The sequence below is a fragment of the Mytilus trossulus genome, chromosome 7, assembly GCF_036588685.1.
Source record: "Mytilus trossulus isolate FHL-02 chromosome 7, PNRI_Mtr1.1.1.hap1, whole genome shotgun sequence".
Classification (NCBI taxonomy): Eukaryota; Metazoa; Mollusca; class Bivalvia; order Mytilida; family Mytilidae; genus Mytilus; species Mytilus trossulus.
The window spans coordinates 264,923-278,548 of NC_086379.1; the positions used below are offsets into that span (position 1 = coordinate 264,923).

General features: G+C 32.6%; 2 protein-coding genes across 2 annotated transcripts; one reads left to right on the forward strand and one right to left on the reverse strand.

The window, feature by feature from the left end:
• The first annotated feature begins 580 nt into the window (after positions 1 to 580).
• On the forward strand, positions 581 to 1,384 carry LOC134726075 (zinc finger MYM-type protein 1-like). Its single transcript, XM_063590472.1, has one exon. It carries the CDS (start codon positions 581 to 583, stop codon positions 1,382 to 1,384), a length of 804 nt encoding a protein of 267 aa, XP_063446542.1.
• A 3,334-nt stretch (positions 1,385 to 4,718) lies between these two features.
• Positions 4,719 to 10,461, reverse strand: LOC134724450 (tektin-4-like). Its single transcript, XM_063587461.1, has 6 exons — positions 9,773 to 10,461; positions 9,019 to 9,089; positions 8,085 to 8,228; positions 6,760 to 6,982; positions 5,860 to 6,014; positions 4,719 to 5,321 (listed from the first exon to the last, which is right to left on the reverse strand). Exons 1-6 carry the CDS (start codon positions 10,310 to 10,312, stop codon positions 5,105 to 5,107), a joined length of 1,350 nt encoding a protein of 449 aa, XP_063443531.1. The 5' UTR covers positions 10,313 to 10,461; the 3' UTR covers positions 4,719 to 5,104.
• Positions 10,462 to 13,626: the final 3,165 nt, after the last annotated feature.

Sequence of the window (13,626 nt, forward strand, 5' to 3'; positions counted from 1 at the left end):
CTGTTCTATGTTGTGTCATGTGCTTTATTCTATTATTTGTCTGCTTGTCTTCTTTCATTTTTAGCCAGGCGTTGTCAGTTTATTTTCGATTTATGAGTTTGACTGTCCCTTTTGTATCTTTCGTCCCTCTTTTATAACTGTTTATCTTACACACCTGTTTAATATTACAGACTGAATCCACTACACAATATCCTAACACTATTCCAAGAAATGAGGAAACAGATGAACACCAAAAGCCTAATCAACCGAATATTTTCAACTTTCCTAAAAGGCCGTTCGGCAAAATCTATTGAATATAGATCATTTAAACCAGTTTGGTTTGAAAATGAAAATGAAGATAAAGCTTATTGTCACCCTTGCCAAATTGCATCTAGAAAGAGACTGATAAAATCTTCAAAAGCCAGTCAAGTTTTTATTTCAACTGGATTCAGCAACTGGAATGATGCACACAGGTGTTTTGGAAAGCATGAGCAATCAGAATGCCACCTAGAAGCTTTACAAAAATTAAATGTAGACAAATCTTCCACAGACATAGGACTAACAAGTCGGTGATGTAAGAGAAAACAACAGGTCGTGTTTTATGACAATTTTGTCAAACCTTCAATTTCTCAGTCGACAGGGTTTACCATTTAGAGGATCATCTGATGATTCAGATTCAAATTTTGTCCAATTGAATCTTCTACGATGCGAAGACAACCAGAATTTCAGGGAATGGCTCACAAGAAAAAGTGACAAGTACACTTCACCTGACATCCAAAATGAAATCTTAAAGATCATGGCTCAGATGATTGTACGGGAAATTTCGGACAATATTCGAAAGTCGTCATATTTTGCATTGATGGTAGATACAACTACAGATGTTGCCAATAAGGAGCAACTAGATGTATGCTTGAGATGGATTGATCAAGCACTAGATGTACATGAAGACTTTATTGGTTTGTACCAGATTGATAATACATCTGCTCAAACAATAACTGATTCAATACAGGACGCTCTAGTTAGATTGAACATAAATTTATCACAATGCCGAGGTCAGACATATGATGGCGCTAGTGCAATGTCAGGCCCAAAGAGTGGTGTTCAAAAAAGAATTAAAGACGAGCAACCGAAGGCGCTATATAACCACTGTCACGGTCATCGTTTGAATCTAGCTTGCTCTGATAACATCAAAAAGACAAAAATCATGTGTGATGCCCTTGATACAACATATGAAATTACTAAACTTGTTAAAAAGTCTTCTCAACGGGATACACAATTAGATAAGATTAGAAAAGTTGAGCTGTTGGAATCTGACGATGGTAACTACTCTGGAATAATTAACAACCATGAATTAATGATGAAGCTCTGGGAATGGTCTTTAGACAGATTCATGATACTGACATGAAGGCAAGGATTAGGGGTGTACAATCACACATGCTTAGATTTGACTTTTTCTTTGGACTTACTCTAGGTGAGTGTCTACGAAATGCAGACAATTTAAGTGCAGACCTTCCGTCAAAGGATTTGTCTGCTGCTGAAGGAAAAAGCATGGACATGAAAACCGTAAAAGCAATATCCCTAATGCGATCGGATGAAGCATATGGACTCTTTTGGCAGAAGGTGATTCAAAATGCTGAGCGGAAAGGAGTAGCAGAACCATGTTTGCCGAGGCAAAAAAGAATGCCTGCTCGCTTTGAAACTGGAAATGCAGCCCCCGAATATCATGATACAACACAAGCATATTTTCACCAGATCTACTATGAGGCAATAGACCATTTAGTGAATGCGATCGAGGACAGGTTTGACACACCTGATTTTGCAATTTATGCAAATGCTGAACAATTACTAATAAAATGTGTTCGAGGCGAAGTGTTTGAAGAAGAGTTTGAAACAGTTACAACATTTTATGGGGATGACTTTCACACAGACAATTTGCGAACAGAACTTCAAATGCTTTCTGTAAATTTCGAATGTGATGGAAACAAAGGGGAAGCAGTTTTTTTCTGATATCACAAATTTCTTCAGAGGATTGTTAAAGGGAGGAAAAATATGGCAAGGCGAGGTGGTGAAGGTCTTGCAGCTCGTCCTTGTCATGCCAGCAACGAACGCGACGAGTGAAAGGTCATTTAGTTCCCTTCGGAAAATGAAGACCTATCTACGCTCTACAATGACCCAAAGTAGATTAAACAATCTTATGGTTCTCAATGTTCATAAAGAAAAAAACAGACCACCTCAATTTGGTAGCTGTTGCGAGAGAATTTGTTTTCACGGAAAACCGAAGGAACATTTTTGGACAATTCTAATCAATCTTGTTCTATCGTTCATTATAAATAAAGATGTGTAATGTAAATTAATGAAGTTTATAATGTAAACAGAAGTGTAATGTAATGCACAGTACACGAAACAGACACCTTTAACATAGTTAGTTATTAGTTAGTTATTGAAAAAAAAACAATTTGTCAGTATACTGTGTTCGTGATTTGCCACCTTATCTGTTTGTTCAAGGCATGGCTTTCCTAAACTAACTACTAACAATAGAAATCCAACACATTTGAAGTTCAACTGATGGACACACTGTCACTGAGGCATAAAATATTCGAAAGATATACACAAAAAACATGACTTTTTTGGTATTTGAATTTTCTGAAAAACAGATGAAAAGGCTCTCAGATTGCTCAGATTTGCATGTATTTTCAAAAATTTCTTGGGGGATGCCCCCAAACCCCCCTAGCAGTGCGCGCGGCGGATTTCGCCGCACCAATAATTAAGGCGGTGCTACGGCGTTGCCCCAAGTCAGGAGCCTGGCATTTTTTAGTCTGGTATGATTTTTAATTTTAGTTTTCGAAGTTTAGTATGACGTACATTATCACTGCTAGTATACATATTTTTAATGGCCAGCTGAAGGACACCTAGGAGTGCGGGAATTCTCGCTACATTGAAGACCCATTGGTGGTCTTCGGCTGTTGTCTGCTCTGTGGTTGGGTTGTTGTCGTTTTGACACATTCACCATTTCCTTTCTCGATTTAATGTATATACTTCTTGCCATGGTGAATTTTTATGGAATTAAAAGTTTTTACCAACTCCAACATATTTCAACGTTACCCATAAAACCGGGTAAAATATGTGATTATATGGCTATAACTTCAACACATGTTGTGACAGAACCTTTATTGTGGATTAAGTGAGATTCTATTATTTCCAAATAAACAAACTTTTGTTTACCCTCCTCCTTTCCTGAACATTTTTAAGTCATTTGTTATCTTTTTTACCAAGCTACTAAAAAAATGAGCAAATGACTCCAAAGCAAGTAGTTATCTCAGGTACCGTGGCTATATCTTGTCACAGCAATCGTTTTTGCAATATTTATACTATAACTATACTTGGAACAGTGGTTAAGAAAATAACAAGTTTTAAACTAGAGGCTCTAAAGAGCCTGTGTCGCTCACTTTGGTATATGTGAACAAAGGAAGCAGACAGTTCATGACAAAATAGTGTTTAGGTGATTGTGATGTGTTTGTACATCTTACTTTACTGAACATTCTTGCTGCTTACAATTATCTCCATCTATAATGAACTTGTCCGTGTAGTTTCAGTGAGTAAAAATTTATAAATTTTATGAAAATTGTTAAAAATTGATTATCATGAATATAAAGGACAATAACTTCTTAGGGGGTCAATTGACCATTTTGGTCATTTTGACTTATTTTTGAGTCTTAATTTGCTTTACATTATTGCTATTGACAGTTTATCTCTATCTATAATAATATTCAAGATAATAACCCAAAACAGCAAAATTTCCTTAAAATTACCAATTTAGGGCAGCAACCTAACAACAAGTTGTCCAATTAATCTAAAACTTTCAGGTCAGATAGATCTTGACCTGATAAACAATTTAAACCCATGTCAGATTTGCTCTAAATGCTTTGGTTTTTGAGTTATGAGCCAAAAGCTGCATTTTACCCCTATGTTCTATTTTTAGCCATGGCAGCCATCTTGGTTGGTTGGCCGGGTAAAAAAACACACAAATTTTAAACTAGATACATCAATGATGATTGTGGCCAAGTTTGGTTTAATTTGGCCCAGTAGTTTCAGAAAAGAAGGTTTTTGTAGAAGTTAACGACAGACGACTGACACCGGACGCCAAGTGATGAGAAAAATCAACATTTCACAGGTAAGAACTACTTGACAAACTTTTTCCAAACTTTCCTGGTAAAACTTGGTAGGCTATATATCTTTACCCTTTGTAGTTTTCTCCAATTGCAAAAGTTTTAGAGATAGTTTGTTCTAGTTTTAGATACTGTGACCAAAAATGCTGATCAACCTGCAGGAGATTCACACACTTAAAGAGTTGACATGGCTATGATTTCAGTAGAGGTAGATTTTCAAAATAAAGTGAAAAAACAGGTGACTGACAAAAGACACAAAATAAAATAGTGACAACACCTTATATGGCCCCTAGAACCAGGTTAATTATTTTGATCATAAATCAGCCTGTTAATCTTTTTTGTTTGAATTCTTTTACATTTGTCATTTCGTGGCCTTTTAAAAAATGTATAGCTGACCCTGGCTGTTGCAAGGGTTTTATACAATGCTGAAGATAAGCAACCTCCAATCAATCAATCCACTGCTGAAGGAAGGTGACATATAGTCGTTAATTTCAGTGTCTTTCGATCTCTTTTGGAAAATTGTCTCATTGGCAATCTCACAACAATTTCTTGTTTTAATATTTGACACAAATGTAGGTTTTTGAATGATTTATTACTTATTTACATAACATTAAATATATCTGAATAAAACTCAACAATTGAACTGTTGATTTAAATTTTAAGCATCAACGATCTTCTCCGCCACATAAATAATACTTTCATTTTTAGAGTTAATATAATATATAAAAAATTATCACATTTGATGTTTGGAAAAATGAATGAGCAAACAAAGATACATAGAGGCAGTCGACAAAGTACATGTGCAGTGCAAATCTATTGCCATATTTGGTCAACATATCTATATTAGGTCATGATGACCAAATATGGTGAGAATGTTCTATGATTGCAGACGACAAAACATGGTAGAAAAAAGAAAAAAAATCAATACTGCATCATTCTAAATCCATAAGCATAGTGTTTTATTGATGTCCCTGCAGTTTCAGTGTGGTGGGATATCGTGTACGTGTGGTGACACATTTTTCTCTATCAATAAACAAGCTATTTTTCTTTACAGAGATTTCTTTCTCAAGAGCCATTCGGTTATCCTGGAGGTCTTTTCGGGCATTCTCTGCATTGTTCAGCTGTTCTGTAAGAGCATCTATTGATTGTGCAATTTCATTTACTTCGCCCACCAATCTGAAATTTGTACAAGTTCAATAATAAAAAAAGTACATTTATTTGACCTAATAAGGTTAAGAACAATTAAATGTCAAAGAGCTAATCAACATTATTGCATATATAAAAGTGAGCTATGTGAAACTTATATAGATATAGGAAGGTGGTGTGAGGATGTACCTTTGTTAGCAAAATTTTGTACTGGTTTACACTTTTAACCAGCGATGTTCTCAAACATGTACCTTTCCTGATACAGGGCACCTCTTTGAAACTTCCTCCTTTAGCATGATTCCTTTGCTTTCAGATAGGCAAAAACATGTATACCAAATTTCAGATCGATCATTTTGGACCTCTTATTGCTGATTGACATAATAATAATGCGTGTGCTTTGCTGTACAGTGACCTATAGTTGTTAATTTCTGTGTCATTTGGTCTGGTGTGGAGAGTTGTCTCATTGAGTCATTAACAATCCTACCACATCTTCTTTTTTCATATATGAGCTTTGAGTCATAATTTCATATGTGAACAATCAACATTCATGAAAGTATTGAAGACTTACTTGTATTGCACTGGATCTCTACACAGTTCTACACCTGGTCTGTATGTTCTGTTGTTGAGACGAGTCTGAGATACTTTCATTGGGTTCTCCTTATCACGGATGGCTTTTCTTAGGTTATCAATGTTACTCTCCATCTGGGTGATTTCTCTGCAGATCTGTTAAAAAAAATTAAATGAAATTATGTTTATATTTTGTACACTATCCGACATAAAAAAAAACATCTTTAAAAATTAATTTAGAGACTTAGCATTCAAATTAAGGAAGTCAGTTTGTTCAGGTGTAATTTTTCAACTGAGGGGTCACAACTCAAAGATTAAATTAAACAATTTATTTGTTATTGCTTTAATACATATTCTATTTTTCTCTAATAAATAACCTCAAATACTAAGAACAAAAAAATAACATTTTTTTAATACATATTATTTCAAATCGAAATTCAAAATTCTAAATTATTATAAATTCTTTTTTAAATGTTTCCAAATTTATATATATATCAAAAATCAAAATTTTACTGTTTTTTTTAATCCTTATTTAAATTGAGAAAACACTTCTATAGTGATTTTGGTTAATTACACACCTAAGTAATGTACATTTTAAGCAAAATACCATTTCTTTACTAAACATTTACAACAATTTTTTAAGAATAAAATAATTAACAGTATGAATGATCAAACTCCGTGAAAGATGTATCAACAATTTGTAAAAGAGGAAACTCTTTAAATAATATTTTTTACAAACCTATAGGCATAATGTTTCCGAGACTTATTTTGTGAGGTCATTGCTCTCTGACTTTTTTATAGTCAAACTTCAATTTGAATCTTAGCAACTTTAATAAATAACTTTTTGATATTTATAGTTTTCAGTTTGGATGTTTAAGTGCGTTTATTTAACTTCAATTACCTTGTTAAGGTTCTCCTCCAGTTTTGTTTTAGCATCTTCCATTTCTTCAATTCTCTTCGTAAAGTTAACATCTACTGTGTCACACTGTTCTCTCATATCTCGTGATGAGTCCTCAAGGATGTTGTCAATCAATTGACGTAATTGAATGGATGCCATTCTCTCGTGCTCTGCACGGACGACATTATCATGTGAGAACTGGGCCCAAGATTCTGGTGTTGACTGACTGTGAGATAGATACAAATGAAGAGTATAAATAAAAATGTTATTATTGAGAAACATTATTATTTATTTGAATTGTGAAACATAATCAAAAGAAAATACAAACATCATTCTGCAAAAAAGTACATAGGAAACTTTACATTCATCAACAAGAACTTACCCCCAAAAAAAGTACATAGGAAACTTTACATTCATCAACAAGAAGTTACCCCCCAAAAAAGTACATAGGAAACTTTACATTCATCAACAAGAACTTTCCCCCAAAAAAGGCATTAGTGTAGGTTCAGAAGTTCCTAGGCTACTAGTGACACTAAAGATTACTGATCATGCTGATTTTTTCAAAGTTTTGCTTCTTAAAACTTAACATCAATTCAAGGTAGTTTTTTTCTCTTTTAGTAATTGAAAATTTAGACAGCTTTTAAAAAAAAATTATGCAACAATGAATATATACATGTTCTTATTTCTTGTCTTTATGATATGTAAGAAACAGGTCTCAAAGTGTTACTTCAAGTTCAAAGAATTTATTGGAATCCATTGATTACTACTTTAAAAACGATTAAAAACATTGCACATGTTTTGTACTTAAAACATTTAATTGTTAAATCTATTATTTTATTACTTATTTTACAGTTTGTCTTTACTATATTTTTTGTTCATTGTATTTTTCACATAACACTTAACAATTTAGTTTAATGACAATAAAGTTTTGAAGTGCAAAAGGGAATTAACTCAAGGAGCGTATTTTAATTAACTTCTCTTACTTGAAAAACTAAAATTAAGATAATTTGAATATAATACTTTCTTTGTTTATATTTCAGAACAAATGAGATACATCTATTTAATATTCAAATAAATAATAAATTATATAAAAACATTCAAATAACTATTGTCTATCTGGGATTTTTTTACAAAAAGATAAAATATCATAGTTTAATCATGTTAATTGCTGCCAATGATGGAAGGCATTGTTAATTTGTTATATGAAAAATCTTTTTTGTCTGTTGTTATTCTTCAAGATTGAATATCAAGATAGAAAAACTTAACACTCACATTAGGTTACATTTCCTTAATCTGGTAACTAAAAAAAACTCTCCAAAAAGACTTACATTTCTTCAAATTTAGCAGCTCCACTATAGAACTGTTTATCTGTATGGTGGTTCCTAAGTGATCCTGACTTGGTATCTATTTCTAATGCCTCTTTCTTATCACTCCAATCCATCTCCAAATTCTGTTTAGCTTCTCTGTTTAATCTAAAATAGATAGAATGTAACATGAATGGTAGCTAAAAATGATGAAATTCTCATTATTCAAAAAATGTCCTTATAGGTTATAGTTAAGAAATTTGCATTGTAAATTGTTTGCTTTGAATTTTAAAAACTCATCCTTCTGAATATGGTTTATATGAGTGAATGTGTATTTTAAATGCTCAGTTAAATAACTGTTACTTTTATCCGATTGTAATTGCATGCATTGATTATTTTTTTAATGTTTTTGTTCTTACAAGACAAATCCAATTACCAATGGGTATCCTGTTTGTACATACAGAGTAAGACGGGAATATTTTTTATTATAACATCAATAGTTCAAGAGGCGCAGATTCGCCAGTCAAATCGGTGCATATATATTTCTAAATACTCAAACTCCAAAATCAACCAATCAAAATGCTTGATTTTATGTTTCGAGCATGATTTTTGTTCTCCAAGCACTGAGAAAAGTTAATGATTTCAACCCCAGGTGTGTAACAGTATGGATCATGGTTTACATTTCTTACGATGATTGCTTTAATTGTGCCATTGGCGGATCCAGGGGAATTGAACCCCCCCCCTTTATTTGGGGGGCAATCAATGCATTTGAATGGGGACATGAAGTTGGACACCCCTCCCTTTTGTCCTGGGTTGAAAAAACTCCCTGTTGTGCTAACAATTTAGTTTAAAACTATATCATGATAAGGATTGCAACATCTGAATAATTAAATACAACAATTTATGATTCATAAAAGTACACAATATAATAAAGTGTTTAAAGATATAGTTTACTTACTTAATTTGTTTCTCAGATTGATCTATAGTTTTCTTGAGCAAATCTTGAACATTATTAATTATTTCTACTTCCTGAAAAAGAATAGCAAAAAATGATTAAAAACTTCAATTTCAATAACATTTGAATAAACAATTTATATAATTATCATTTATTCAATAGTACATGTAGTCCCTTTCTAATATTTATTTAATTTACTTGTGTAAGTGTGTGATTTTGTCAATTAATTTGAAAGCATCACATATCTGTACGCTGATACATAAGAAAATTAACTGAAATGTAAATATTTATCTATCCTATTCATATTATAATTCTATCCATCAGCATACAATGCAAGCTTAAAAACAATTTTCAATGTTGTAACATGGCATTTAAATGCTTATAAACTTTGAACTCTGATTAAAGGTATTGGGTCTGTTTTCTCCCTTAACACATTCACACCAACAAGTTTGCCCCTGGTTCATACCGCAACATATTTCTGATTCAAACACTAATTGAATTATGTTTAAAACAATGAAACAACAGAGAAATGAATTTATGAAGTTAAAGCTTAATCCTACAATTGTTTAATTTTCATTCATTGATAATTTCACACTTATATTTCATTTTCTTCTGTTCCTCTAGACCCTTGTTAAGATCGTCTCTAATGTATGTATATTATATTATAATAATATGTATGGTACACTACAGTTTATACATTAAAGTTGAATAAACAAGCCATAAATGAAATAATTGCAAGTGCTTATAAAATATTTACCTTTAATAAAGATAATTCTACATCATCTTGAACTAAATCAACACCTTGTCTTTTCTGTCTACAATTTAAATTATCTGTGGAAATATGTAGTGGGATTTCAGTTGCTCTCAAACCATTCTCTAGACGTTTCTTTTGTGCCAAGAGCAAGTCAGTTTCTGAAATAACATCCTGAATTTCTCTTTCCAACTCAGATTTCCAGAAGTTAATGTCCTGGAGTCGTTCACCAAGTTTCTTGGTTACTTCAGCCTGTGTTTTATTTGTAGTTGACTCAGTTTCATTCATGGTTCTTTTGGATTCGTGTCTGATCCTCTCGGCATTGTCTCGGTCAGAAAAGGACTGATAATATTTGGAATAATTGGTCTCGTGCCACTCTGCTGGGTTATATTTCTGAGACCGGAATCCCATTGTAGAAATTCCCATATCAGGTCCAGTGTTTCCCTGATATGTTGTTTCCATCCCATTTACAGTCATATTTCTTGTAGTTTCTGGCATAGTAGGAGGAATTTCAGTGCTCCTCAGTGTTGCCGTAGCTGCTGCCATCTTGTTCGAATGTTGTACGACTGTACTACTTACATGAAATAAGTTCACTAACGATATTTGTCAAGTATCGCTAAGTGCTGTGCAATGTGTTGGTTCGACAGCCCTTATCGTTGTTATGGTCGCTATGGATGTGGTTGTTTCCGGTTTGTACCACGTGGTCATTAGTTATTCCCCTTTGTCAAGTAAAAAGTCTGGGAAAATTAAAATTATATCCATGAAAAATTAAAAATCTATTAACGAAAATTACATTTTCTCTTTTCTAATACAATATACACATCCATTATTTTATTATTAGAATGTGCATTGTTTTATTTTCTTTTTACTTTTTTAGGGGATGGTAAAGAGTTATTTTCATGCAACATGTTTTGCCATTTTTATTTCACGTGCAGCTGTGAAAAAGTTTCATGTTTCGTGAAATTGATAAAAGAATCAACGTACAGGAAATTTTTTGATTGTTCGTTCATCGTGAACTGTCAATTTTGTTTTGCGTTCTTCCGTGCAGATACCCTCTGTGAAGTATAGTTCCATTTGATGTGACAAGATTTATACATTAAAAGCTAGTCTGTTCCTTTTCTGGTGCTACTTTTGCAGTTATTTTGTGAAGTGCTCCTTTCTTAGAATCTGATTCAGACAAATATAACTAGTTTTATAGATGACTATGAGGTATGGGCTTTGCTCATTGTTGAAGGCTGTAGTGACCTATAGTTGTTAATTCTTGTGTCATTGTGGACAGTTGTCTCATTGACAATCATACAAAATTTCTTTTTTATATTTTAATTCAGAATTAACTGCATCAAAGATCCAGCAATGATTTTTTTTTAAAGTTGGAAGCTGATGAAGACATGCCTGTCTGAATAGAACCTCTCTATAACCCCAATCCAGACCCTCCCATTATTTGGCTAGCTTATTATGACATTAAATAATATTTCTGTTCATTTGCATTTTTGATAACTTCCTTCAGATCAAAACTTCGAAGATGGAGGAGAGCAAACACAATTCATTATCACTGAACAAGTATATATTTGCTTAGGGACCAGCTGAAGGACGACTCCAGGTGCGGGAATTTTATGCTACATTGAAGACCTGTTGGTGACCTTCTGCTGTTTTTTTGTCTATGGTCGGGTTGTTGTCTCTTTGACACATTCCCCATTTCCATTCTCAATTTCATTATATATTTATTTTTTATTCAATTTTTATATTTATTTATTTATTTTTTTTTTTTTTTTTTTTTTGGGGGGGGGGGTATACTTTGTAAAGTTTCATTAAGCTACAATTATAAAACTCATGCTGTATAGGTTTGCATTATGACTTTATTTCATTCATCTTCAGTGGCGGATCCAGGAATTTTCAGAAGTGGGGGCCCACTGACTGAGCTAGGAGGGGGCTTGCTCCAGTCACGCTTCAGTAATTCCCTACATAAGCAACCAATTTTTTCCCAAAAAGGGGGAAGGGCCAGGCCCCCTGCCCCCCCCCCCCCCCCCCTTAATCCGCCTCTGATCTTATGTTTATAATAAATTCATCCATTTATATCAATTCCTTCCAGTTTTATTCATATAATAACAGCTTTATTTTTAAAAAAAATCTTATCTTTGCACTAAAGCCTGGTGAATTGTCTAAGCACATAAAGTGTAAAAACAATTATGGTAAAAAATTTAAGCTGAAATCCAATTCTTAATCATACAACTATACTTGGTCAGGTAACACTCGACCTGATATGACATATGGTAATTATTTAAGCTGTAAAAAAAACTTGTTACAAACATAATTACACTAATTTAATCTATAGGTGACGCAATTATTAGTCTAGCCATGTTAAGTTCTATAATAGATTAATCATGATATGAATTTTATCTGTAAAATTAGTTACTATTTTGCATTTCCATCCCAAATTTCATACTAGTTGATATTATAAAAGCTTATTAAAATGATTTATGATGGTGTGGATTGGGTCCTTAATTTATGTTTTATTAAAATTACAAGACATCATCTTGAAGAATAACACTTTTGTGCAAATTTCTCATGAATAACTTATTTTGTAAGTATATGAATAGATATAGGAACCTGTGGTATGAGTGCCAATGAGACAACTCTCCATCCAAATAACAATTTATAAAAGTAAACCATTATATGTCAAGGTACAGCCTTTAACATGGAGCCTGATGATGGCTCACACCATGCAGCAAGCTATAAAGGGCATAAAAATAAGAAATGTAAATCCATTCAAATGGGAAAACCAAGTCTAATCTTTATAAAATGGAGAAACGAGAAGCACCTATGAACTAAATAAACAGACGACTACTACAGTACATCAACTTTGACATCTGACTTAGGACAAAACTCTATTCTATAAATCATTTATTTCAGCAATCAATATTCATTACCCAATTCTTTCTTTTCTCACAATTATTCTTTATACTTTTGCACAATATAATCCATTCTTTTTTTAGGCTAGTTATTCTCTATTCATTTAACTAGACCTTTCTGTCTGTTATATTGTTTTTTTTTCTTTTCATTCTTTTGTTTAAAGCTTACATGTATATCAGATTATCTGTCTTTCTAATGTCTTAATAGTTTTAAAGTTGACTAAACAGTATATTTTATAAATCCCTTTCTCATAATTTGGTGTCTGATTGGCAATCACACCTCATATCTTTATTTTAAATTTTCCAGGCATATGGAGAATTAATTAGATACTTGTCTATTGCTGGAGTAATAATTATTCATAAGTTGTTTATTTGCACTGGAAGATTTTGTTCTAGTTCTTATTACGCCAACCCCCAACCCCTCCTAAAACCCCGTTATCCTTTTTTTATGAAGCTTTCCATATTGATCACCTAAATCATTAGCTGGTGCAACTGTAGTAGTTCCTAGGAAGTCTTGTGGCTTCATGGTGTCCATCCTAATTTGTAATTTACAAATAAATACATATTTGAATTTTGATTTGGTTGTCTACCAATGATATGCAATATATATCAATAATTTAATTTTGTATGAAACACATCTACTGATTGGCTGACGTCATTTTGTTTATCAGCTCATAGACATAATTTATTCATAGGACCGTGAGTCATCAACGGTTTTTCATGGTTTACTCAGTTTAAATGGAATTTAGGATTAAATTGTAAGAAATTACTGTAATATTTTATCTGTCTATGGCTATGTGGGTTATTCAGCCTTAGGTATATTCAAATTCAATTGACCATTTGTTGTAAATTATTAATTATTTAACACCCAAAATAAAAGGTTTGAAGTAAAATCATCTACAACTTTTTGTCATTTTTTTGGTTAATGCATAAACAAAGAAGGATAACTCC

Coding starts and splice junctions, on each gene's coding strand:
- LOC134726075 (XM_063590472.1), top strand. CDS start 581: ATGACAATTTTGTCAAACCTTCAATTTCTCAGTCGACAGGGTTTACCA.
- LOC134724450 (XM_063587461.1), bottom strand. CDS start 10,312: ATGGCAGCAGCTACGGCAACACTGAGGAGCACTGAAATTCCTCCTACT. Junction 9,090..9,772: donor TAGAATTATCTTTATTAAAG/GTAAATATTTTA, acceptor ATTCTTTTTCAG/GAAGTAGAAATAATTAATAA. Junction 6,015..6,759: donor TGGAGGAGAACCTTAACAAG/GTAATTGAAGTT, acceptor TTTTTTTAACAG/ATCTGCAGAGAAATCACCCA.